The sequence below is a fragment of the Drosophila novamexicana genome, unplaced genomic scaffold (genome assembly GCF_003285875.2).
Source record: "Drosophila novamexicana strain 15010-1031.04,08,12 unplaced genomic scaffold, DnovRS2.1 tig00000008-arrow-pilon, whole genome shotgun sequence".
Taxonomy (NCBI): domain Eukaryota; kingdom Metazoa; phylum Arthropoda; class Insecta; order Diptera; family Drosophilidae; genus Drosophila; species Drosophila novamexicana.
In genome coordinates, this window is record NW_020824765.1 from 900,962 (window position 1) to 925,381 (window position 24,420).

A 24,420-nucleotide genomic window follows, 5' to 3' on the forward strand; every position below is an offset into this window, starting at 1 on the left:
CTGTGCATGTGCGTGCGCGCGTGTATGTGCCTGTGTGTGTGTGTGTGCGGGCCTGCGTGTGTGTCTGTGTGCCGTTCATTCGCTCGCTCGGTACGTTTCGTTGGTTTGTTCGCTCTACTATGTGCGCAAAGCAGAGGCAACGGCTACACACAGTACAGCACACACACACACACACACTCACAAGCAGTCACAGATACACGCCAGCGTCACATGTACGTGTGTATCTGGCCTGGCCCCGCTTTCAATGTGTGTGTGTGAACAAAAATTTTCGTTCGTTATATGAACACACGGCAGCAGCAGCAGCAGCAGCAGCAGCGGCGGCGGCGGCGGCAGCAGCAGCAGCAGCACTTGGATGACAGAGGGGAATATGGGGAGTTGCGCGGTGAGGAGGGCCAACGGCAACCGGCAATGGCAACGAAGCACCAGCAACAACACTGAATATGGCCGCCTGCCTGCCTGCTTGCCTGCCTGATATTGTGGCTGGTTTGCTCTGGCTTGCCCTGCGCCAAACGGTTTACTTCACAAACCCAAGTAGTTGAATCAAAATATTGGATGATAGTAGCCTATTGAAATGGTTTTAGAAAATCTCCAAAAACCTAATGAAATTTTCAAACATTTTCTAAATAATAGCACGATCATTTGTCCATTTGTAATGGTTGAAACAAATGACATTTTCTTTAGAATTATAAAATTGACCCGTTTCGAAATATTTATAATATTTTTGCTTTAAGTATTTCGAGATCATTCAGTTTCTAGATTATTATTTTAATACTTCAGCAAATTAGAAAAAAAAAATCTCTTTTTTTCCTTAAAGTGGGTTAGCATATGTATATGGTTATATTTATGTTAATACAGTTAGACTTGAAGCTACATTTCAAAAATAATTTCTTTCATTTTTTATAAATAATGTTTCAATACAAACTTGTTAAGTTGAATTTGAACTAATATTATCGAAACTTAATATGTTTTGATTCGAATATTTCTTCAATACAGTGGAAATAACCTAGTTCTGATTTTATATGGAGAAGAGCACGTATAAATATTTAGATGATATTACCCGATCTATAAGTCAACTAAGCAACATTTATATAACGCTCAGCTGACTTTTGATCTTTATATTTGTATACATTTTTAAGATATACAAATAAATAAAAAATAAAAAATGGGGGATTTTGGTCAACAATATTTAGTGTTAAGCCCAATTTAAAGCTCGACTGGTTTAATGTTAGTTATGCATTTAGACATGCGAGAGTATTAAATAGTTTACTAAAATAGCTGCAACCTCACATAAAAACCATAAAAGCTCATCGAGTGTAGCGCACAATGATTTTCGACCAGTTTGAAGCATTTCGCTTGTATGGCTCTGGCTACAGTACGAGTATCTCGCTCTGCTGAGCCCACAGCCGCAGTCAGAGTACAGCCAGTAGCAGAGGCCCGCAACGAAAGTACGTATGAAGCAAGCGAGCCAACGAGCAAACGAGTGAAATAGGCAGCGGCATATGCAGAGGCAGAGGCAGTGGCAGCGGCAGAAACAGAGGCGACAGAGGGGAGGGCAACGGCAACGGCGATGACGGCGACTGCGATGTATCTGTACGTGTCGTTGTCGTGTGTATCTGTATCTATGCGAGCAAACAGCACACAGCCCCAAAACGGGCCCCCAGCGACGTCGCAGCCAGACTGCGAAAAACAATGGGCCGCATTCGATGTAGGGTATACTGTGTCCAGGCAGTGGGCCAGGCGCTATGGCCAACACGTTGCAAGACTTTATATGTTTGCTACGTGTGAATATCAGAAAGCACGACCAATACCCCTGTGACTCGGATCAGAGCTTGAGCATTGATTGAAAGGCTAATCGAGCTCTTTGAATTAAAAGATTTATAGCACCCTATAGACAGCAATATAGATCGTACAACTTTTTAGTTAGTATGTAAGCATATTTAAATGGGAGAAGTTCTCGGGATATACGTTTAATTATTCGAATTTTTCAAAATATATTCCTATATCGGCAAAATGATATTTTAAATAATATTATAATTCTATATATAATGTTTGCGATCATGAAATTATATCTTATTTCATAAATACAGAGAATCAACTTCTTCTATCTTTTTTGGACTGGAATATAACTGGCATAGAACTCCGATGCTAGTTCGTCAAATTCCTTAATGGGTCAAAAAAGAACTCATCTGATGGTACCAAAAACTTGTTAAATATCTACTAAAGTCATTTTTTTTAATGTTAAGCATTATATTTTTATGGGGAGAGATATTATGATATGATAGACGTATTGCAATTAAGGAAGGAGAGAGCTATATATAATAATAAATAATAAAGTTCTCGAACAAATAAGGAAATATTAAATTGATTGCAATTTATGCTATCCGTATTTACTATAGTAAAAAGGTTTAAATGCTCTATGGTAAAAATCTACAAAATAAAAATAAATCACCAAAAATGTGAATATCTTAAGTTCATAACTAATGAGCATAAATAGTAGAAATCTATTTGGGGAACTTTTGTAATTTAGCAGCTATATTTGTGCGATGACATATGCCCTTTAGAATCTAGGTTCCTTCATAGATATTACAGAGAGCAGAAACCAAGAAGTTGCTTGCAATAAAATGGCATTCATGTCACTGTAGCCTGGTGCCAGGCAACGCAATAATCTGTTGAATATATGTACTGCAAATTTACAAAACCGTCGATTAGGTGGAAGTTGTTCGCATGGAGCTCGGCCCACAGTGCAGTGGGTCGATGTCGATTATTCTGGTTGTTTGCCGTATAACCACCCCCCGCCCAATGCGCGCGTGGGTTCGTGCCTCTGTAAGCGAACCCCGCACCCAAACTAACGGGCCATTGACATCGCGTTGGGGGTTGGGGGTGTAGACCCGATCCGCTCCGGTTCTGGCTCTGGCTGCGCTGCTGCTGCCTGCTGCTGCTTCTGCTGCTGCTGCTGCTGCTCTGAGGTGAGAGACGCGGCTGCAGTCGCTTCGGTGGTGGCAATTGTCGGCTGTATGAACGGGAATATATGCTCGGGATATATGCAAACCAGCCCAAGCATTGCCCGAGCCAACAGCAGCAACAGCAGCAGCAGACGAAGGAGCGAACGAGCTAACGAACCGAACGCATACTCGACAGGATGTGGATATAACGAGCCTGTGTGTGAGTGTGTCTTTGTGTGTGCGTCATTTTCTATGTGTGTGTCCTTTGCTATGCTGCGTGTGTGAGAGCATAGAAACAAAGTGCAAACTGGTAGGCACATTGTATAAGACCCGAGGATACGCTGAGTAACTCGAACTGCATATACCCTCTTCCCAAAAAGGGTTTCACATAATGAGTAGCTATCGAAAACATAATTGCATACAAGCCGAGCTGATGAAAATAGATATTAATTACCGAATATAATTGGTAATATGCATCTATCGAATATGTTCTACCAACAATTAGGTATTGCTATGGATGTGCGTAGTAAAATATCATTTATCAGAAAGTAAATTATGAAAATTGCTGTTATTTTTCTGAATACTAGAAATTAGTCTAACTGAAAAGGCAGTTTGTGAAAATAATTTTATTTAGTTTTACTTTTGTATGTTATTTATATTATTTCAATTGCTTGGGAAGATTCAAAATGTATTCGACAGAATAGAAAAGTATCTATATGTGATTATAAGATTCAGTACAGCTTTATATGATTGACATGAGAAAAAAGACATATAATCAATCAATTGTGTTTACTTTTTTGAGAAAAAAGATATATAAATAACAGGATATATCAAGAACTTTCATTCTCTGACTCGTACGAGTCTCGATCTGATATTCATTCAACTCATTTCGTTGCTTTTGATTCAAGTTTCCTTTATATCTTATACTCTCTGACTCGTACGGGTCTCGATCTGATATTCATTCAACTGATTTCGTTGCTTTTGATTCAAGTTTCCCTTATATCTTATACTCTCTGACTCGTACGGGTCTCGATCTGATATTCATTCAACTGATTTCCTTCCTTTTGATTCAAATTTTATTTATATTTCATATGCTCTGACTCTTACGAATGTCGACCGGATATTCCTTCAACTGATTTCTTTGGTCCTTTTAATTCAAGTTTCTTTTAAAATTCATATATTTTATATTCTTTGACTCTTACGAATCTCGATTTGATATTCAGTCTTCTTCATTTTTTTCCTTTTGATTCAAGTTTCTTTTATATTTTATATATTCTGATTCAGATTCCTAAATTGAACTTATTTCCTTTGACCGCTTCATTCCAGTTTCTTTAATAGTCCGATAGTGCATAGAGGATGTCGTTATCCTAGAGAACTTAAGTCCGGGGTGGTCGGACGCTTTACCATGTTGTTTGGCATGAAGAGGCAATGTTGAGGACGGCATAGTTTGCCAGCTTAGTTGCATTTGTGCGTGATACTCGGGTTTCGCATATGTTGCAGTGTATGTGCATGTGTGTGCTAGTGTGTGTGTGTGTGTGTGTGTGTGTGTGTGTGTATGATTGTTGCCGTTGGTCCCTTTATAGAACTGGATGACTTGGGCTGGGCGAGTGAATCTTGCAGTTTCCATGCACACACATAAATATACTTTACTTGGGCGCACACAGCAGGACGGCTTGGCCAGGCCTCGAAATGGTCAGAGTAGAGTGCCAGGCACTTGTTGTCGTTGTCATTCCTGTTGTTGTTGTTGTTGTTGCTTTTTGGTGCACTGGCGTCTTATTGTCGTCGCCTACTTGAGCCAATATGCTTGCCATATGGATGCAATGTATCTTTTACGTTTACCGTTATGTTATGCTTGCGCAATGCATATTTAATGCACATATTCACAAGCCAGGACAATAAAATTGCGATATTATGCAAAGTTTCGAACAGTTTCCCAAGCAAAAGTTTGTAGGCCCTAATTGGCTCCGCTTAGCATATTCGTGAAGTGGCAAAAGTATCTGAATATGATTATTGATTGATTGATTGATTGAATATTGCTCTTGAATGCTAGCAAGATTTGAAACTGAGAAACATTCCCCAGTAACAAAGAATCATTTCATTTCGTTCTTCTAAGCTTGACGCCTTAAAATTCCCAACAAGTTAAAGCTTTGACTGAGGTACAAGGACAAAGTTGATAGCAAAGTCTGCTGGTGATGGATCTGGGAGATTCTTGAAATAGCTTGCTTACTTTTTATAATTTAAAGCTTTATGTCTCTGATAAAACTGAATACACAATATTCACCTTGAACTATAAAGAAACCTTTCTTCGTTTGCAAGACATACTCAAAACTTTCAAGCGCAGTCTTTCTTTTTCTTTCTTGAAACTGAGATAATAACTGAAATACCTATATGAGAACGATTTACATTTCGAATGATTATTTTTGTCACCCTTTACACGATCTACTGCTATGATCAAGCGTGCGATTCATCAATAGCCGAAACAAGAGCAATTTGACGCCAGGCATTTAATTACTCTGGATCCAAATCGCGCTATGCATATGCGTACGCATGGGCACAGGTAGAAGCCGACCACCTGAAGCTGTAGCAAGTAAAGTATTTGTGCCTCGTAATGTGCTGCCCTCTGGTACTGATTCTGATTCTGATTCAGATTCTGGTCTCTGCGTCTGTGTGCTGCTGGCGCTCGGTTCGCACGAACAGCTGATGATGCATATAAATACCGAGTGGGGGCAGTGAGTGCTCACAAATATGCGGATGGGTCGTTGTTTGGAGGGCGATGGCATGTGCACGTTTGCTGTGACGCCGCTCGGCTGTGGCTGTGGCTGTGGCTCGGGGCCGGTTGGCCCCAAACAGCAGACAGCTGGCAGACAGGCGGACAGATGGACGGGCGGACGGACGGACGGTCAGGCCGATTGGGCCCACACGAGAGGCCCCACAGAGTCTTTCAAAGGCCAAGTTCTGTATCTTAAACACATTTCATGTGCTGCCTATTGTTGTGGCCGAGTGTGGCTGACGATGCCGTTGCGCGATTTGAAACAACAACAGGACTCGTACTCCAACTCCAACTCCAGCTCCACCTCCACCACCAACTTCGACTCCAGCTGGGGAGTCTGCTCTGATTCTGGGCCATGCAGCCGCCGCCGCCTCCACCGCTGGCATATGACCCAATTTCGATGGCGAAGTGCGAAAGTGAAGCTCTGAACTTCACGGAATTGCGAACTTCTCAATGCATGTCGAACCGTGGGTAGACTTTTTGCGCCCACTGTTGAGCCTTACAAAGTGATCAGTTGAGACCCCAAAAGGAATTATGCGAAGGATGGTTGAATGTTGGTGCCTCTCCAAACAAGGATAACGCATGTCATAAACATTTACAGTTTTAGGCATGTCTCAAGTGCTGATAGGCCACATTATCTTTTCACGGGAAATCAATTATTCTAACTAGGATAATCAGAGAGAATGGATCACTAAAAGGCATACATATGTATATACATACAGTAAGAGTTTGGAAGTGTTTTTCAATTGAATTGTTGAACTGAACTGACACATTGTAGGGTATTTTGTTGTTGCAAAATCCAATGCCGTACAGAGAGACGATAAGCATGCTCATAAAAAACAACACAAATGAAAACAACAAACAACCGCAACAACAATCGCAGTCAGCAATTCGTTGTCGTCGTTGTATTCGTCCGGTTTTCTTAGTTTCTCTGACTGAGTCGCAGAATTGAACGGCGATTTCTACACATGCACAGGCGATTACATACACATATGCATAAACATATCCATATTTATGTACGTGTATGTATGTGCTAGCAGACACAGCCATGTAATCTGACGTCGCCGTATCGTGTAGGGTATTTGAGATTGATGCTGGCCGCATTCGCCAATATGCCAAAAAGACGGCTAGTTTGCGCTATAATTTGAGACAACATTTCGTTATAGCGCGAAAATTCGACAATACGGCACAGCCTACACTCACCCACACAATAACACGCATTCACACTCATGCATCTCACACGCACACACATTCTCTCTCTCGCTCTCGCTGTCACTCTTCAGCTCAGTTGCTCGCTCGCTTTGGTTGTTTGTTCGCTGCTCTTAGCTGCCAAGCGCTAGCAGGCAAAATTTGTGGTACAGTACGGTTTGCTTTCATTGCTGTTTCTGCTTCGGTTTGCTTTTGCTTTTGCTTTTGCTTTTGCTTTTTCATGTACTTGCCTTGTGCTTTAACATTTGCTTGCTCTGCTTATGCGGCGATGCGATGCTCAATGCTCGGGTACGAGGATATTTCCATATTTCTCTTTAGAACTTAACAAAGTAAAACATTTATTCTACACGTCGTTTCGATATCAGCACTTAGAGATGGTCACGTGTGGTATTATCTTTCGTGACACGAACCAACACACAAATCTAGCCTAATACTTAATTCTGTAAATCATGTTATGTAAGGCATTATCTGCTTATTCGGTAATGTGTGGTGAATAGAGACCGAAAGAGGAATTGGATCCAATCCGAACAACGGGATGTTGATTAGGCAACCCGATGGTCTTCACGTATTGCTAGTCAGTTGCATAAAAAAATATGTACATAAGAATATTTAAAATATGAATAATTCTTAAATACGATCAACAATATAAATACTATAACAAAAGAATTAGAAAAGGTCGTGCGTGATACCCAACCGAAATCATCGTGCTTAAAAACTCACGATCCATTCTCTATTGAATTGAAATATGAGCTTGCATGATATTTATTTATCAAAAGATTTTTGCACATTGTCTCAGATTATTTAAAATTACACTTAATTAAAAACTTCCACACTTAGCCGTTCTTAGGAAATTTATAAATAATATTTTTTAAATCACACATAAGCAGGAGTAAAGATATTCGTATATTTTTTCTGTTGTTTCCTGTAAAGCTTCAAGTACATTCATAGTTTGAGTTATCTTCCTAATAGTCGGAACCATTAAGCTGTATCTTTTATAAGATTCATTCAGTTCCTCCATTTCCTGGCCCAATTACGCAAACAAGTTCGCCTCGGTCGTGTCACCGCCAATCCTACGACGCTCCATCGATAGCATATACTGAATCTTGGACTGCATGATCATCGCATTCGAGAGGGGCATGCTGCGCAGTTGGGCCGCAACGCTAAGTCCGAAATATGTAAACTCATCATCGCCCGTTGATTGCAGCGCCCGCGGTCGGTCCACTAACGTGGGGTTCACTGTGGGCAGTGAGGTGACTTCGAGTATTTGAGGTGGGACTGGCGAGGGCGGTTGAGCTGGTGGTGTGATTAGGCGCAGCGGCGGGGGTGGCGTCAGCGTGGGCATGAGGGGCAGAGCTGTGGTTGGTATGAACACCTGTTGGCTTGGCTCGAGTTCCATTTTGATTTCGGGCTTCTCTTCGGACTCCAGCGGCAGGAGCTTGATTGTCTTCAGGCGCGGCAATTTGATCTGCAGACGCTTTAGGGGCGGTGAAGGAACCAGCACCACCTCCTCGTCTGATTTCTGCTTATTCGGAATATTCACCATAAATGCTGAATGCAGTAGAAACGGTTATAGGAACATTTACCTTGTCCAGAAACTGTGCGAGAAACTTGTGTAACGGAGCAAACCAAGGAATTTTCGGTGTGTACCTTGGATTAGCCCTGATCTTCTTTAGTTCCTGATGATAGCCAGTGCGCATATTCTTGATTTTCATTTTGACACCCTGCAATGTTATCGAGTTTTCATTGGGTTCCGTCTCGGCGTTAATGCCGAGCTGTATGCGCTTGTAGGCGGCGTTCCGAGCACCCCACAGATATGGTCGACGGTTCCACAGGCACGGCTCACGGCTGTAGAGCTCCACGAACTTCATGTGACGCTCGTCGGTAAAGCGAAATGGTAGGCCCCCATTGCTGGACATGCCGGACACCAGCTCACGAGCAGGGAATCGAGGTGGAGGGGAAAATGCTAAAAACCGTTAGGCGACCGCGCGCTCGAAATGCTTGCTGAGAACTGCGGCCTGCCGATTGTTGCTTTTGCTCTGAGCAGCTTTTTCTCTTGGCGTTCGGCTCTTGTCGTGCTCATTGCTGAAGCTTTGGCTTTGCTTTTGTTTTGCTGCCAGCTTTTGTTTATTTCTCGCATATCTGCTTTTGCCTCGTCTGCAGTGCCATCAAGAGAAGAAGCACGTCTAGCGAAGAGGAAGCAGTCGCAAAGCAATTATCGATAGCTGCTAGCAACCGATTGGCGATGCGATATATAAGAAGAATGCGATGGGAAAGAAGCTTCCATGCAAGCAACCCCCCGCCCCCCTCCTCCTCCACAGCCTCCCATACCAACGTCTCTTGCAACCTTGCAAGGCGAAGACTGATATTTTCTTATTGGCAAATTCAAAATTCAGTTAGACTGCAGGAAATTAATCATACTTATGTAGTATATATATTAAGTCGGTACTAAGATCCGGATGGTAGGGAATTAAGTATTGCTTGGCTGAAGTATCAACAGAATTTCGGTTGAGAGAATCAAATTCAATTGCATTGTCGTAGTCCTTGTTATCGCATGCCTACTTCCAGCAGCTACCCTAAGCATTTTCATGTGAACTCGAAGATTTCGTTCCTAAAAAGACTATGGGCACAAATGCAGCTTAGCAAGACATCGCACACACAATTTGAGGCGAGTCCTGCGTCTGCCTGCCTATCCTGCCTGCGTTAGTTCCCCGGCTCGTCTATTCATGCTGTCCTTGTTGCTTTGTGAACTGCAAACAGCGCGTGACATCGTTATCCTTTGTACGGCCGGCAGCCGTTGCCGTTGCCTCTGCCTTCCTGCTAGAAATTTACGAGCAAACAGCATTAACTGCAACGCCATTTTTCCTCTAGGCTTCAGTTCGGCTCATTTTTTTCCAGCGTTCTTCATATTTTTCTTCTTTTTTCTTTTTGGCGGGAAACTGATCCGCAGCCTCTGCCGTGTATTTGGGTGGTAACTGGCCGCCAAATCTCTGCAATGTTTAACCCTAAACGGGATAGCAGCAGTTACAAGCAGCCGTTACAATGTTGAGAACTGCCCTTGTGGTCGATTCTAACTGTAAACGTACATATGTATGTATGTATGTATGTATTTCATTGCATGAGATTGCATGCGATTTCTCACAAACAAAGTACAGAAGGATCGCGTTCTGAAAGGACCGTGATCGTTGCTCTTTGCAAATCTCTGAATAGGATAATAATCTATAATGATAGGACCATGAAAAATATACATTCTGTATTTACTACTTTTAAAACATTCCTTAGTAATGTATATATGTATGTTTGTATATATAACTCTTCTTAAGCCCTCAAATTGGATAAACTAGACATTAATTTATTAAAACCCTTACTGTAAGCAAATTATGCAGCTTACATTTATGAAAATAAGTTTTCTGTAAAAACTAGAATTTTTTTATATATTAAAATATTGTTGTATCAGTTCGAATATCGCCTAACGCGTTCATTTGTGACGTCAGCGTATAGTTTCTACCTTGTTTTTGCCGTCGTTAGTACGCACGACAGCAAGCTGGTTGCTATGCATAACCCAATATGAAAGCATTGCTCACTAAACGAGAAGAAACTAAATGCCAGAAGCAAAAACATAAATTGCTAAATTCCGCTTCTGCCATAGTGATTAAGTAACTTTATTAACATGTTTCACTTATATTTGCGATTGAATACGAGTCTTATATTTATGTGCGGCTTGTCTTAAACAAGTTATATATTGAAAAGAGAGGTTATTGGCATTGAGCAACATTGAGTTTCAGAACCAAAAACTATATATTAATAAGCATTTATGTATCTACAAAAACATTCAATGCATGTTTTTCGGGTAAAATATGTTTTTACAGCCATCTACAGACTATAATTTGTGTTTTGGCGCCATTTTTAAGTCCAGTCTCAGTTAGAGCTCTTTTTGTATGTACCAGTGAGAGAGCCATTGACTGGTCTCGCCTTTGGTGTGTATGCGTACCTCTCATAGGGAAAATATGGGGCACATTAGGAATATTTTGGATGGTTCATATTTGTAAGTTAGCTAATTTGAATTTGTTTTTATTGCAAATGCGCTTTGTGTTCGTCATTTATTCTATTTACATTTCAAACAGCATTTTATTGACGTTGTTTTTGTTTTTACATGGCTTTTAGCGGTGTTTCTGCTTTAACTTTATACTTCTGATTTATCTCAACGAGCGTCTCAGATAATTTGCCGGCTGTATTTCCTCTCGCTCTCTCATGTTGACTCTCCTAGATATGGTTACGTGTCGTGAGACAGCACGAATTATCTGCGCAGCAGCTCGCAAACCTAATATATTTATAAGTAATATTAAGCGAAAATAGATCAGTTAAAATAAACAATAAATATTTAGGTTCAGTATTATACATTTTTAACGATAAATTTATATATTGTTACGTTTTTTTTTCAAAAGACGTGCCAAGTCGTGAATTGTTGAAGCGCATGTTGCGTCACGCACTCATCTTAAACAGCATTGCTGCCTGCGTCGACTGCGCCGCTCTCACCGTTTTTACCAGCTGGCAGCTGCTTGCTTTCGTTATGACGGCAGACGCTAAGTCCGTACAGTTGAAATTGAGCAGCACACAAGAAAGGTTGGTTGAGTCCTAAGAACTTGTGAAATATAAAATCAAAAATATACTTAGTGGATTATAGTGAACGCACAAGACAAGTATATACAAATTTTTTTTAAAATAGTGCAGTGAAACATCGTTTATTAGGACAATCAAATGAATTAACGACTTTTTTCAGTCATCGTTCACACTTTTTGCCTTCTCTCTAGAGCACACTTCAGTTCGTCGCTGTGAAAAGTACGACGCTGCTGTACCAAGAGACCAAAGCGTTGCCATTTCGGGTTTTTTGCTCGCCGTGAGCGGCGCCAAGTCAAAATGGCTGCCTAGGCCATTCATTTAATTAATTTTGCATAATTGTTTTTGAGCCATGCGTTACATTCTTCTTGGGCAATATTTTGTTTTTATAATCCCGCGCGCAGCTAACCAAAATGCGCGCTTTTTCGGCCTATTCACATATTTTACTTTGTTTCCGTATTTGTATTTGTTTTTACTCGTCATTTAACCGTGTTTCTGCTTTGCCTCGCTCTTTGTGCTCTCTCTTTTCGGTCTCTCACGCTCTCTCTCTCAATCTCTCGGTCAGACAAACAGCCCAGCCGGCAATTTATCTGCTGCCGACGTCGCTGCTGCGCTGCGCGCCCAATGCTTGCTGCTTTCAGTTTCCTTACCGTTTTGCTTGCTTCACTCAGTACAGTTGAAGTCGGTGAAGAAACGTGGAAGGTTGGTAAACGCAAGCAGTCAAGAAAGTATTTTAAAATAATTTTGTGCAATCAAAAACTAAATTTAAAGTGTGACAAACTTGTTTTTGATTCATTTTATTGAATTGACCAAAAGAGAATAAAAGTATTTAATTCATTTAAAGCTGACAGGCAAAATTAGCGAAACAAAGATTGTGCAATTTATTAAATGTCGGACGAGTGTCATTTTAAAAAAGTAGAAATGCTGCTTTAAAAGCCATTTAATAAGCATATTTAGCACAGTTTTCTGTGCATTTTTGCCTGCTGCTTGCTTTTTCCCATCAAAATTTGCTCTTTGTAGTACATTTCTCATACAAAACGTCGCTTGGCCTGTGCCAAAGAGCGCGTCGCACACACGACGCTGCTGTACTACACTGGCAGGCCCAAGCAGACAGTCCGAGGCGACGGCAGCAGTACATACAGAAAAAAGTGTTGCCATTTCGGTCGTTTGCACTCGACGCTGAGGGAGTGCAGAACGAAAATGGCTGCTAATGTCGAAAATGCTGTAATTTGTCATTCAAACGCTTATTTTTTTTTGTTCATTATTAATGCAAATAATTTGTGATATGAATAGGTGAATATTGTTAGCTGCGCGCACTCTGCTGTCTCTTGTACCAATACCAGAAAGACGCGCGCGCGCGCTTTTCTCAAACGTCAGCGTCGACGCTGCGCCAGCAGTGTGTGCGTGTGAGCAGTATTGCCATCTCTCTTGACGCGACGCTTTGCGCGCGGCCATTGCTGCATGTGTGTTGGTTGCTTATTCGATTTGTGGTGGTGGTGGCTTCCCTGGTCTGAGCGCTAGTTTTTACGCTCGCTCGCTGAGTACATGGCGTGCATTTTATTTATTTTTCTTTCTGCAATGATGATACTAATGTATGCTTGTCTATTTAATCATTGCAGCTCGAAGCTTATAGCAAATTAATTTAGTAACTTACTACTTACACACAACAACACAAAAGAAAATGGCCGACAAACCAAAACGTCCGCTCTCCGCTTACATGCTGTGGCTGAACAGCGCTCGCGAGTCGATCAAACGCGAAAATCCCGGCATCAAAGTGACCGAGGTGGCCAAGCGCGGTGGTGAATTATGGAGGGCAATGAAGGATAAGTCGGTAAGTAAGCTCGCACGCCCAGCTTTAATGTGCATAAGTAAATTGTTTTTATCGAAAACTAATAAAAACCGTTTTCTCTGACCATTGCTTGCTTGCAGGAGTGGGAGGCAAAGGCAGCCAAGGCTAAGGATGATTACGATCGCGCCGTCAAAGATTTTGAGGCCAACGGCGGCAGCAGTGCTGCTGCTAACGGCGGTGCCAAGAAACGTTCAAAACCTGCGAAAAAACCAGCGAAAAAAAGCAAAAAGGACGATTCTGATGACGACGATGACGATGAAAGCGAGTAAGAGATCGCTTCACAGGCGCCATCACAGAAACCACAAGAACATCATCAGTGGACCTGTCAGTCAGTCAATCGCATTTCGTCTAAACTCCACCCACACCCACCACCACCACCACCACCCCCCTACACTCCACTTGCACCAACCATACACAAAACATAAAATAAACAAACAAACAAACCATAGCATAGAAATACAAAGACCGTTGAACAGGAAAGTTGCCGTCGAAAGAACGCGACTGTTGAATAATGTACCAACACGAAGAACATATGCAAAATTGTATTTATACATAAGAATTTAAGTTTATAGTAGGCGTTTCTTTTAGTATACACATATTTACGAGAGAGGACAAACAGTTTTTAAGTCGAGCTCGAGGCGCGGAATTCTTCCTCTCGCCTTCAAAGAAAACAATTCTAGAAAACGGCAAAAAAAAAATAAAAACATTGATCAATTTGTATATCTTGCATAAAAATTTGTAAATTAAACGATAACGTAATTCCATTATAAATAAAAACAACAAAAAATCGAAAACTACAATTGTTCTCAAAATATCCTGTACGGCATCAAACCCCGCCCTCGCCCCCTTCCCAAGAACACAACATGATGACATTGCTAGGTCTGCCAGGAGAAACGGCTTATCACCGTCTATTATATAGATCGATATATACCAATAGCTCTAATGCATAATGTTAAAAGTTATCGAGAGAAAAAGAACAAAACCAGAAACAAATGAAAAAGAGTGTACAAACAAACAAAAGAAAACAATTGAAAGGGCCTTGAGAGAGCTTTTTCACGACGTTCGAAAAGGAACGAAATTTCGCTCAGGTTTTTCGTAATTATTGAACTCTAGAGAAACATCTTTGTTAAACCCTCAAGATGTTGCAGAATAAATCACAAGATGTATTGCATTTAATTTTTAGTCTTAATTAATACCTATATAATTTAATTCCAATATGAGAAACAAATAAAAAGAAATAAAATACATTTTTTAAATGCGTTAAAAAAAAAAGATAAACCAAGTGATTTCTTTGATGAGGGGGAATCCCCTTTTAGATTTCCTCGAACTCCGCACCAAATGTAAGCTGAAGGATTGAAGAGATGAATTGCTTGATAAAGTAAAGAAAAAGACAAGTTGAAACGTTTTTCTTATTTATTGTTTTAAATATCATCCTCCAATAATCGAACACTAAAGCTAAATGATTTCATCTGTTGCTGGATTCGGTATATTTAAACTTCACCATCAAAATTCATAAGTTTTAAGTGTTATGTAATGTATCTTTATCTATTGCATAGAAATACCGTTAGTTTCACGTTGTTGGGATCAAATATTACTCCATGCGATTATGATTAACAATGTTTAGGCTAAAAAACTACATTTAACAAAAAGCACACGAGAATTCAGATCAACTTTGAAATGTGATTTTAAAATTTAGGCGCTATTAGATTAAGTCACAAATAGATATATATATATATATACATAGATACATATATATGTATATAAAAGAATATTTCAGTTCCGTGCTTTGAATGGGTTCGGAAGGGATACACACACACCAACAAGAGTTCAAGGTCGCGACAGTTTGTGGGCGTTTCGGCTGCTTTTTAGACAACAAGTACAGGGTCTACGTATAAGAAGAAGCATTTTGACTTAATTCGATTTGATGTATTGACAAAAATGATTAAAATTGATGCTTTGTTTTTGGGTTCCACGACGGAAAAACATATCGAGGTTGTGCTTATTTAATTACAGAACTTAAAACGAATATGGCAAAAAAAAAACTAACCAAGTCTCTCTCTCGGTGCCATTTACAAAAAAAAAAAACTAAAGGAAGTAAGAAAACATGGTAAACTGGTCAGTTTTCCCGGCTAGCGTTGCGTGTGTGTATGCAGCAAAAGAAAACAAACGAAGGAAAGCACCATCAGGCTGCAGCCCGTATTCCATCTCTAGCGATTCAGCCAAAAGATGGTCTTCAGCACAAAGTAGGCCAGTCCCAGGCAATAGACAATCTTCTCGCGCTGCATTCGCTGCTCGTTGTTGATCTCAATGTTGAGCACGCGCCGATTCAGTTTGGCCAGCTGACGACGCAGATACAGTATCTCCTCGTGCGGCGTCAACTCGCCCATGGGCGTGCCCTCGCGGTGGGCCAGCATCGAGGCATCCAAATTGTTCTGCTGCTGCTGCTGCATCAGCTGGGAGCGTTTGCTCGCGCTGCCCGTTGTGAGCTGTGGACAAGGGACGGAGAAGTGTTCGTTAGGATTGGGCTTAGGCATGGGTGTTGGCTGATCTTAACTTACGGAAAAGTTTTGACAGACCATCGTTTAAATAAAATATATAAATATAAAGTTGACTATAATTGTTTGCTATTCTCTAAAATTTGACAAATCTATGAAAGATAATCACAATGGGTAAAATCTGCCTATTTTGCCTGTGTAATCCTGCTGCCATGATGAAACAATTCACTTCTAAGAGTTCACTTCTAAGAGAAATGCATTTGGGATATCGACAAAATTTAAGTACAAAAAGTGCAGTTTTAAGTGGTCGTGTTACAAATTTATGAACTATTCCAAAATTTTGGAAGGCATCGTAGTATTCCTGGCATTTTAAACAGTTAGTCAAATTATTGTGCACATTTTTTCAAAACAAGTTGGTAAACAAAATTTTTAAGTACAGAGAACAATTGGTCAGATATGTCGCAGGCGCATTATTCCGACGAGGAGGACCTGCCCAAGCTGGAGTCCATAAGCAATGCCCTCAAGTGCGAGCAAACGGGTCACATTATGGAGGCGATACTGCTCTACGAGGAAAGCATCTTCAAGCTGAATCAGCTGTCCAACTCAGACCCCAAAAAGCAGCATCTGTGCGTCAAATATCTGAAGCTGTACGAGGCGCGCGCCAAGCAGTTGCGGGATCAGGTCAGGGGTCATCTGCATGCCAGCAAAATGCTGGAGCATATCGTCGTTGAGCGGGACGCACGTGGACGAAGCTATCAGCGTCTGCTCGGTGCTTATCTGAATGACAGTGTCAAGGAGGCGCACCTGAACGAGCCGCATCTCAGCGAGCAGCATCAGTTCAAGAACCTGCTTAACTTCTTCGAGGTGCTGGTCAAGAATTGTCGCTACCTGAAGTACATACGACTGACGACGCGGCCGGATACGGCGCTGCCCAAGAATCAGCTGCACGTACTCCAGCAGATTCGCGCCGATCTGGCAACGGGCAACATTCACATGAACTTCCAGCTGGACGAAACGCTGCACGATCGCAAGATCGTGCTCAGTTCGGGCGTTGTCATCAAGATTGGACGCGGCTTGCACTACTTTGAGCCCACCGAGCACATGTACACGCTGGGCCTGTGCGACTACGACTTTCGCAAGTGCCTGGCCACCGAGGTCGACGTCTGGAAGTGTCGCGCCTTTTCCAAGCCACTCAAGGAACCAACAGAGCGACCCGCCTACAAACAGCCGCCCAAGGATCCTGAGAATCATGCTCAAGGCCTTCCCAACGTCTACTCAAGCGATTAATGTGCGCCCTTACGAAATTTGGCATACAAAATAGAGATAAAACATTTTGGTCATAAAACGAATTGTGGTAATAGGCATGAAATATACATACAAATATAACCGAGAGATTCCGTCAACATTTAGGCTGGGCATATAAGAGATGATTCATAATCAATAATTGCAAACAGGAAGAAGCTATGTAATATAGTCTGATATCAATGATAGGAGCATAATGAGAAGCGCAAATCTGATCAGATCTTGGTTCGGGTTGAGGCGAAAGATTTACACTTCAAGACCTAAATGCCAGACGATTTACTTGGCGTCAGCAGTTCATTAATCTTTAAACAATTAAAAAAAATGTGGTTGGGCGTGTGTGTGTGTAGGAAAGCTGTTGCCATTGGAGGCGATCGGATTTCGTCATGGGGGCTGCATTAGCACATGCGCTGATAATGGAAGTGGACTCTGAAAGATTACGCTGTTCGAAATTGTATCGAGTGCGGCGTCACGAACTGAAATGTGACGTAACATGGGATTAGGAATTCCAGAGTTGGCATCGTCTCGCGTTTTGTCATTTAATAGAAATGAAAAATCGATGGCAACATTGCGAGTGCTCACCTGCGAGTCCGATTCGACGGAGTTGGCATCGTTGCTGTTGTGAAAGCCCATGCGGACGTTGCCATTGGAGCGCACATATTGCGTGGCACGGGCGTCTTCGTCGTCGTCGTCCATGTCGCCATCCAGATCGTGGCCATAGAGATTGCCATTGGGTTTGAGTGGTGAGCTTTCCTCGGAGGCCGATGGAAAATGATGATCCGTGAGTGTGATGACGCGCGGCGGCGTTTGGACGCGCAGAAAGCCCATTGACGGATTCTTGGGTAATATGGAGTTCTCCAGTTGGATTTCACGCGGCGCCGAGCGCGTCTCCAGATGCTGATTGTGCCCCAGCACCACAATCCGATCTGGCACATTCATATCGATCTTGTCGTGATAGTTCCACGAACTGATCATCCCATTCTGGTTCGACAGCAACAGATCCTCGTCGGAGAACTCGCCCGTGGCCTTGATGCGCTTCGGCACGCGCATCTTGTCGTTGATCTCGTGCGCGAACTTGGCATCGTTGTACAAATCGTCGTCCAGTCCGTTGAACATTGGTGCGGGTGATTGCGGTGTGACCATAGCGCTTTGTTATTCCGGTGTCCACTGCGACACGGCGGCTGGGGCTGCAGGGGGTGTGGCTGCGGCGCTAGGTTGGGGCACGGCCAGATATTTTGGGAGGCGTTAGGAGAGAGACGTTTTCATAACAGTTATAAATCACTGGTAATTTAGGTAGAGGTTGCACAACATATTTGCTGTTTGTTGCGTCGAGGAACTTTTTGTTATTTTTGTGCTACTTACATTTTTAGAACTGACAGAAAAACTTCCGTATATTCCGTGTTAATTTTAAGTTTTTTTTTCTCTTTATGCTCGCTGCCTGCCTTTTGTTGTAGAATTATGTGTGTGCAAAAAGGCAGCAAAAGAATGTACTAAAATTGACCATAAACGCGCTTCAGCTGCATACAGTACAGGGTTGTGCAGCAGTGCAATAAATAATGCAACTATTTAAATCATTGCTATTAGAACATTTATAGAGAAATAATACATCATTAAAAGATTACTATTTATAATGTCAATAACTAATATTAGTTTCTCTTTTTATTTGCTGCACTTCTATACTATGTATGTTGGCAACTCTACAACGCGCAGTCATTCACCACGAAACGGTAACATTAACACACACACACATTTACATTTGCTAACGCGTTGCCGCGCTCATTTGCAACAAAATTTCTGAGGCATTCGGACGAATCGGCGAGCGTCCTTTTTGAAAAGGCTGATATAAGCAATATTAATGTGACTAATTAAATAGAAAAGAAGACGTACACAAATATTTATTTAATAACTTAAACAGAAAATACATTTAACGCACATTGGCTGCGGTTTAATTGTAAGTGCATTACAGCCAGACAACAGTATTCGCTGCAGTCGCCGTCGGCTGCGCTGTCGACGTCGCCGGGTACAGTACGCGCCGTTTTTTGTGTGCCAGCTGAAAAGTGTTGTTGTTGTTGCCGAAAAAGTCGCTAGTTTCTGGCGGGGCAGGGCGGGAAAGTGTAAATACATGTGTGTGTGTGTGTGTGTGCGCGCGGCGCAGACTATAAATAAAATATAGATCGCGCTTTTAATAATATTGTATATTCTATATTATATAAATACATTTTGTGTATGTACTTACAGCACACACAGTAGGGGCCATTCACATAGAGCAACTACTGCAATGGATCGACGCTTAAGACGTCCGCGCCGCACAGAGGATTTCGCACCAGTTGCCGCCGCTGCAGCCGCGCCCGGCACACAGACTAGACGAGCCGGCCCCCCAGCCCACACACAGGGCATTGCAGCACGCACACGTGCCTCACCCTCGCGCAACAAGGTGCTGCCGGAGCCAACCACAGTGGATCTAGCGCCGCGCACACGCCGCTCCAGCAGACCGCGTTCCGCTGCCGGGCAGCCCACTGCAGCAGCAGGCTCCATCAAGGCCACGATTAAGTCCCCGACGCCCATCAAGGAAGTCAATGAGGTTGGTGCAGGTTCTTTTCTCTCTATAACACATCAACTGTTTTCTTGGCGCGCGTGTGTGTGAGTGTGTGTGTGTGTTAACCGGTTTTCTGGTCGAGTCTATCAGCTTTGTTATCTCCTTTGGTTAATCAGTGTATTGAGATCTTATCAAGCGTGTGCTCCCTTAATATATGTTCGTCTAGTTTTTCGTATAACAGTGAAAAGTATAAACAGTAGAAGGTGAAATGAGTTCATTGCAGAAATACACCAACTGTCACGCGAATAGATACACTGCTATATTTTTTTTTTATTGCCCAAAGAATGTGGTCTACATATGAATTCGCATGATGTTTGCGAGAGTATCTTTACATTGACATGGACAAAGCGAGTTGTTATACTCTAGTAGAGGGTATTATAACTTTCTTGATCAGTATCAACAGCCAAGTCGATAAAGTATTTCCGTTTGTTCATCTGGCTTCCGTCTCCCTCGTCTCTAGTCTTAGTTTTAGAGCTATCCTCGTAGGACTTGGCCTAGGTCTGTATTTTTCTGGCAATTCGAACACGAAATTCTTGTATAAAACCTTTTGTTCTATTCCTTATATTTAAGACAAGTTCGGTCCACTATATCATTGGAATGAATGCTTTGAAATCAAGTTCTTTGGTTTATATGCTTGCCCAAACTGGGAACTTTCGCTCAAGATGGTTGGCGGGCGGGTCGCAGGATGAGCTGAAAGTACAATTCGGATGCTCTTTAAACTAGTTATATTTAGATTTGAGCTAATTGTAAGTTATTAAAATGATTGAAAACTATTCAGGTACCATCGCCAGTGCGCAATTCGAGCAGCTTTCCGATTACATTGACCACAAACACATCGTCGCGTGCGCCCAACCAGGCGATGCTCACCTCCTCGGTGAACAGCCCGGACAGCCAACGAACCTATAGCAGCAGCACGACGACTACACAGCGCATTGAGATCCGCACCGAGGGCGGCAGCGGGGCGGATGTGGACACGGATTCTATACGCAAACGTATCACAGATCGCCTGCGGCGTTCTCTATCGAAGACCATCTCGAATGTGGCGGGCACGCCCACGGTCAATAGGGAGGATGCGAGTAGTCGCTACAGTCGTTCCGTTTCACGTTCTGTTTATGACGACGAGAAGAGCTCGAGGCGCAGCTATTCCACCGGCGAGGAAGATATAGATGAGGAGGACGAGCAGCTGGAGGATGATGAGCCATTCCGCAGTTTCAATGTCACGCGACACTCGACAACGCCCCTGCTGGAGAGCAATGTCTGCCGGAAACTGCAGGTGCCACGCGAATTTGGCGGCTGGCCGGGCGCACTGCTGCTGCTAGTGCTGATGCCCGGTCTGGTTTACTATCTCACCTGGAGCTGCACGGCCCGCAATGCCTGTCAGTTGAAGCGCACCAATCTCACGGTACTGCTCGACTGGCACTATCTGACACGTCAGGTGTTCCAGACGCATGTCGTTGGCGTCTTCACGGCTTATCAGTTTGTGGTCTTTCTGCTGGTGGCCCTGCTGCCAGGTCGACGGGTCCATCTGACGCGCGAAACCTACAAATTCAATGGCTTGGGCGTGTGCTTCACCCTGCTCATCGCCGGCGGCATTGTCGAGTACCTAAAGTATCCGATTGTGAGCTTTGTGCTGCGGCACTATTTGCGCTTCTGCATCTATGGACTGGTCAGCGCATTTGTGGCCGCCAGCTGGAGCTACTGGCGAGTGGACACCACCAAATATAATGTGCTGCGCCAGACGCTGGCCAATGACTATGGACGCAGCGGCAACTTTCTGGTGGACTTTGCGTTGGGACGTCAGCTGAATCCCAAATGGCTGGGACGCGTCGACTGGAAGCAGTACTACTATCGCCTCTCGCTGGTCAGCACCTTGCTATATGCCGTCTGCTACATCTACCAGACGCTGCAGTGGCCCCATTGGCCACAAGCCCAGGAGGGCTACGTCTACTTGTTGCGCTATTACTGGAACAATCTCAACTATGATGCCGGCGCTTTGCTGGCGGCCAGTTCGCTGCTTATCTATGTGTTGGATGCGCTGCTCTTCGAGCATCACCTGAGCTGCTCCTTTGAGCTGCAGCACGAGGGCTACGGCTGCCTGCTGCTGCTGCGCTATGCGGCCACACCCTATTTGCTTAGCTCGGTCAGCAAATACTTCTACGAGCAGCGTGTGCCCATTGGCAGCTACCTGATGCCAGCTGGAGCGCTGTTGCTGCTGTTTGTGGGTCTCTGCATCAAGCGCTACAGCTGCGCCTACAAGTACAAGTATCGCCTGAACTCACAGAACCCCATCTTCGCCAACATCGACACCATACACACCTACCAGGGCAGCCGGCTGCTGTTGAGCGGCCTCTGGGGACATTTGCGTCAGCCCAACTATTTGGGCGACATACTCGCCCTCTGTGCGCTGGGCGCGCCCATGTACTTGCGCCCCGCCTGGCCGCCAGTGCTGTCGCTGCTGTTGTTGGTGCTCGTTCTCTTGCATCGCGCCACCCGCGCCAATGCACGCAATCAGGGCCGCTATCACTCGTCCTGGCACCGCTACTGCACCCAGGTGCGCTACTATATACTACCCAAGATTTACTAATCTCGCGTCGCTCAATCGATTTTCATTTTTATTTGGCTCTGCCCACCGTTAACGAGTACAATTTGCAAACTTTTTATTTTATTAGCCTTTAGTTACATTCGAATTTGATTTTGTTTGTATATATATATATTCAGTACATCCATATCATGTATTCCACTCACATTTGTTTGCTGCTCGTCGCAGTTCCATTTTCCCTTTCAATGATTTTAGTACAAAATTTTATTTTACTTCGAGACAAAAAGAAATCGAGAAAATTATATATATATTGCTAAGGCCTAATAATAAATCGCTATAGCCATATTATAATTATATGCAACTTATATAATTAGACATTTTCTAAGACTTAGACTATATTATTTAACTCCATTTTATGATACTTGTAGCTTATGCAAATTCTAAATCATGTACCATGTAAATATCGCAATTACTTTATTATAATAAACAAAATAATTTCGTTTCTAAAGACAAGGAAACGAAAAAAATATGGTCTAGCTTTGCTATTTTTATGTTTTCGTATGTTACTAACGGGTATACCCCGAGATATTGTTACCCATATCTATATAGGATATTTGGTCATACGATTTTCACTTGAACTTTCACCAAGAATAATGTTGCCAGATTTAGATGACAAGTTGATTTAGATGTCAAACCAAGAACAAAAAGCCAAACTTTATGAAAATCGGATGTAATCGGAAAATATTAGCTGGTATTACATATATTAGAGTTTTTCTATAAGCAAATTCCGTTTTAGGAAAAATTTGAAATATTAACGGACAAACTGCTTTCACATAAAAATGCACTGCTTGTGCACTGCTTGCAGCATGTGTTTAGTAAACGCTCTCAAAAGTTGCTTCTTCTTGTTGGCAGATGGCGCTCCAAGAGCATCCGTTGCGTTTGAATCAACTTCGTTTCTCTGGTTTAAGTTATTAATTAATTCTGTTTGAACTTTTAAATATATATTTAGCAATGCTCTCTTAAGGTAGGTGCATTTCCTAACACAACTTTTTTTTCGATTTTGAATGTTTTCTATAAAAACGTATTACTAAGGAAATAGTATAAAACGCATTGTCAAATCAAATAATTTCCAACTTGATTAATGAAAACTTGGAATTCTGGGCTTACCGTGGCTCCAATGACATTTTTTGATTTGATAATATCATAAAAATGCTGTTACCTAATATCCTTCACACCTTTTGCCACTGAGCTTCTATAAGGTAGAATGCGTAAGATCTATGGATAAGCCCCAAGAAGGACTTCGAAAACTTTTCATAATATGATTTTGTATATATTAGTATTAGTATATATTAGATATATATAATACATTTTTGATATATATTATATATTTGTGATCTCGTTAGCGGGCGGCACTAGAGCTTTGGGCTTTTCTTAGAAAATGTTCGTATTTTTCTCAACAATTTTTCATTTCAATAGATATCGATCTGAAAAGAGGGCTGTCTTGGGCCTATCTCTGAGATGACTTACGATTGAGTTCCCAAAACTATTGTGAATGTTCTTGTAAAGCACGTACTCATAAGGTATATGGTTTTTCAATTTTTGGGATCAGTTTTTTATTTAATTTCTTGCCATTTGCGTTTCAAAGCAAGGACAAGCTTTTCCGTTCGAACTAAGAAAGCGGACTGAAAATGAAGGAGGATTCTTTGCCAAATCATATGCCCAGCAATCATTGGATCTGGGCAAAGGTCTGCAATTGGAGCTCGCTCGTTAAAACCGGAACGGAACTGCCTGAAAGTCCGCTGGGAAGCTCCCTGCTTCTCGCTGGGAACAATTTGCTAATGTTGACGCCGTTATTGTATAATTTTCGTTGAGTGGGCGTGGCACAGGCAGGAGGGGTCGTGGTGGGTGAGGAGGGGGTGTGGAATAGGGGGCCGAGGGAAGTAGAGTTTCATTATCAACGCCGACGGTCATTTGTAAAGCAAACCGCAAAACGGCGGCGCTGGCTGCGGTTTTTCCTTTTTTTTTTTTTTTTTTTCATATTTTTGACAGTTTCCGCGTCATTTTTCTATTGCATGCGAGCGCCGAAGTGGGAGGGAGAGGGGCAGGA

General features: G+C 42.5%; 5 protein-coding genes and 1 long non-coding RNA gene across 9 annotated transcripts; 3 read left to right on the forward strand and 3 right to left on the reverse strand.

The window, feature by feature from the left end:
- Window positions 1–7,686: 7,686 nt before the first annotated feature.
- LOC115765339 lies at window positions 7,687–8,910 on the reverse strand. The gene is made up of 2 exons (XM_030708849.1): window positions 8,505–8,910; window positions 7,687–8,440 (listed from the first exon to the last, which is right to left on the reverse strand). Exons 1-2 carry the CDS (start codon window positions 8,835–8,837, stop codon window positions 7,952–7,954), a joined length of 822 nt encoding a protein of 273 aa, XP_030564709.1. The 5' UTR covers window positions 8,838–8,910; the 3' UTR covers window positions 7,687–7,951.
- Window positions 8,911–10,813: 1,903 nt separating this feature from the next.
- On the reverse strand, window positions 10,814–12,357 carry LOC115765362. 3 transcript variants are annotated; one of them, XR_004018110.1, is made up of 3 exons: window positions 12,186–12,357; window positions 11,318–11,560; window positions 10,814–11,239 (listed from the first exon to the last, which is right to left on the reverse strand). It is a non-coding gene; the product is annotated as an uncharacterized LOC115765362 (long non-coding RNA). The 3 variants fall into 3 exon arrangements; XR_004018108.1 differs by having other exon boundaries at window positions 11,318–11,553; window positions 11,612–12,237; XR_004018109.1 differs by having other exon boundaries at window positions 10,819–11,239; window positions 11,318–11,553; window positions 12,186–12,261.
- Window positions 12,358–13,154: 797 nt separating this feature from the next.
- LOC115765346 (high mobility group protein D) lies at window positions 13,155–14,073 on the forward strand. The gene is made up of 2 exons (XM_030708861.1): window positions 13,155–13,366; window positions 13,465–14,073. Exons 1-2 carry the CDS (start codon window positions 13,217–13,219, stop codon window positions 13,651–13,653), a joined length of 339 nt encoding a protein of 112 aa, XP_030564721.1. The 5' UTR covers window positions 13,155–13,216; the 3' UTR covers window positions 13,654–14,073.
- Window positions 14,074–14,783: 710 nt separating this feature from the next.
- Window positions 14,784–18,638, reverse strand: LOC115772060 (transport and Golgi organization protein 11). 2 transcript variants are annotated; one of them, XM_030718007.1, is made up of 3 exons: window positions 18,541–18,638; window positions 17,761–18,388; window positions 14,784–15,870 (listed from the first exon to the last, which is right to left on the reverse strand). In XM_030718007.1, the coding sequence occupies exons 2-3, from the start codon at window positions 18,319–18,321 to the stop codon at window positions 15,592–15,594; spliced, it is 840 nt and encodes a 279-aa protein (XP_030573867.1). In that variant the 5' UTR covers window positions 18,322–18,388; window positions 18,541–18,638; the 3' UTR covers window positions 14,784–15,591. The 2 variants fall into 2 exon arrangements, with proteins under 2 accessions (XP_030573867.1, XP_030573876.1); XM_030718016.1 differs by lacking the exons at window positions 17,761–18,388; window positions 18,541–18,638 and adding an exon at window positions 15,943–16,028.
- Window positions 16,261–17,267, forward strand: LOC115772073 (MIT domain-containing protein 1). Its single transcript, XM_030718028.1, has one exon. The coding sequence runs from the start codon at window positions 16,336–16,338 to the stop codon at window positions 17,164–17,166; it is 831 nt and encodes a 276-aa protein (XP_030573888.1). The 5' UTR covers window positions 16,261–16,335; the 3' UTR covers window positions 17,167–17,267.
- Window positions 18,639–18,987: 349 nt separating the features above from the next.
- On the forward strand, window positions 18,988–22,784 carry LOC115761453 (lamin-B receptor). The gene is made up of 3 exons (XM_030703223.1): window positions 18,988–19,129; window positions 19,417–19,759; window positions 20,553–22,784. Exons 2-3 carry the CDS (start codon window positions 19,457–19,459, stop codon window positions 22,356–22,358), a joined length of 2,109 nt encoding a protein of 702 aa, XP_030559083.1. The 5' UTR covers window positions 18,988–19,129; window positions 19,417–19,456; the 3' UTR covers window positions 22,359–22,784.
- The last annotated feature ends 1,636 nt before the right edge of the window (window positions 22,785–24,420 follow it).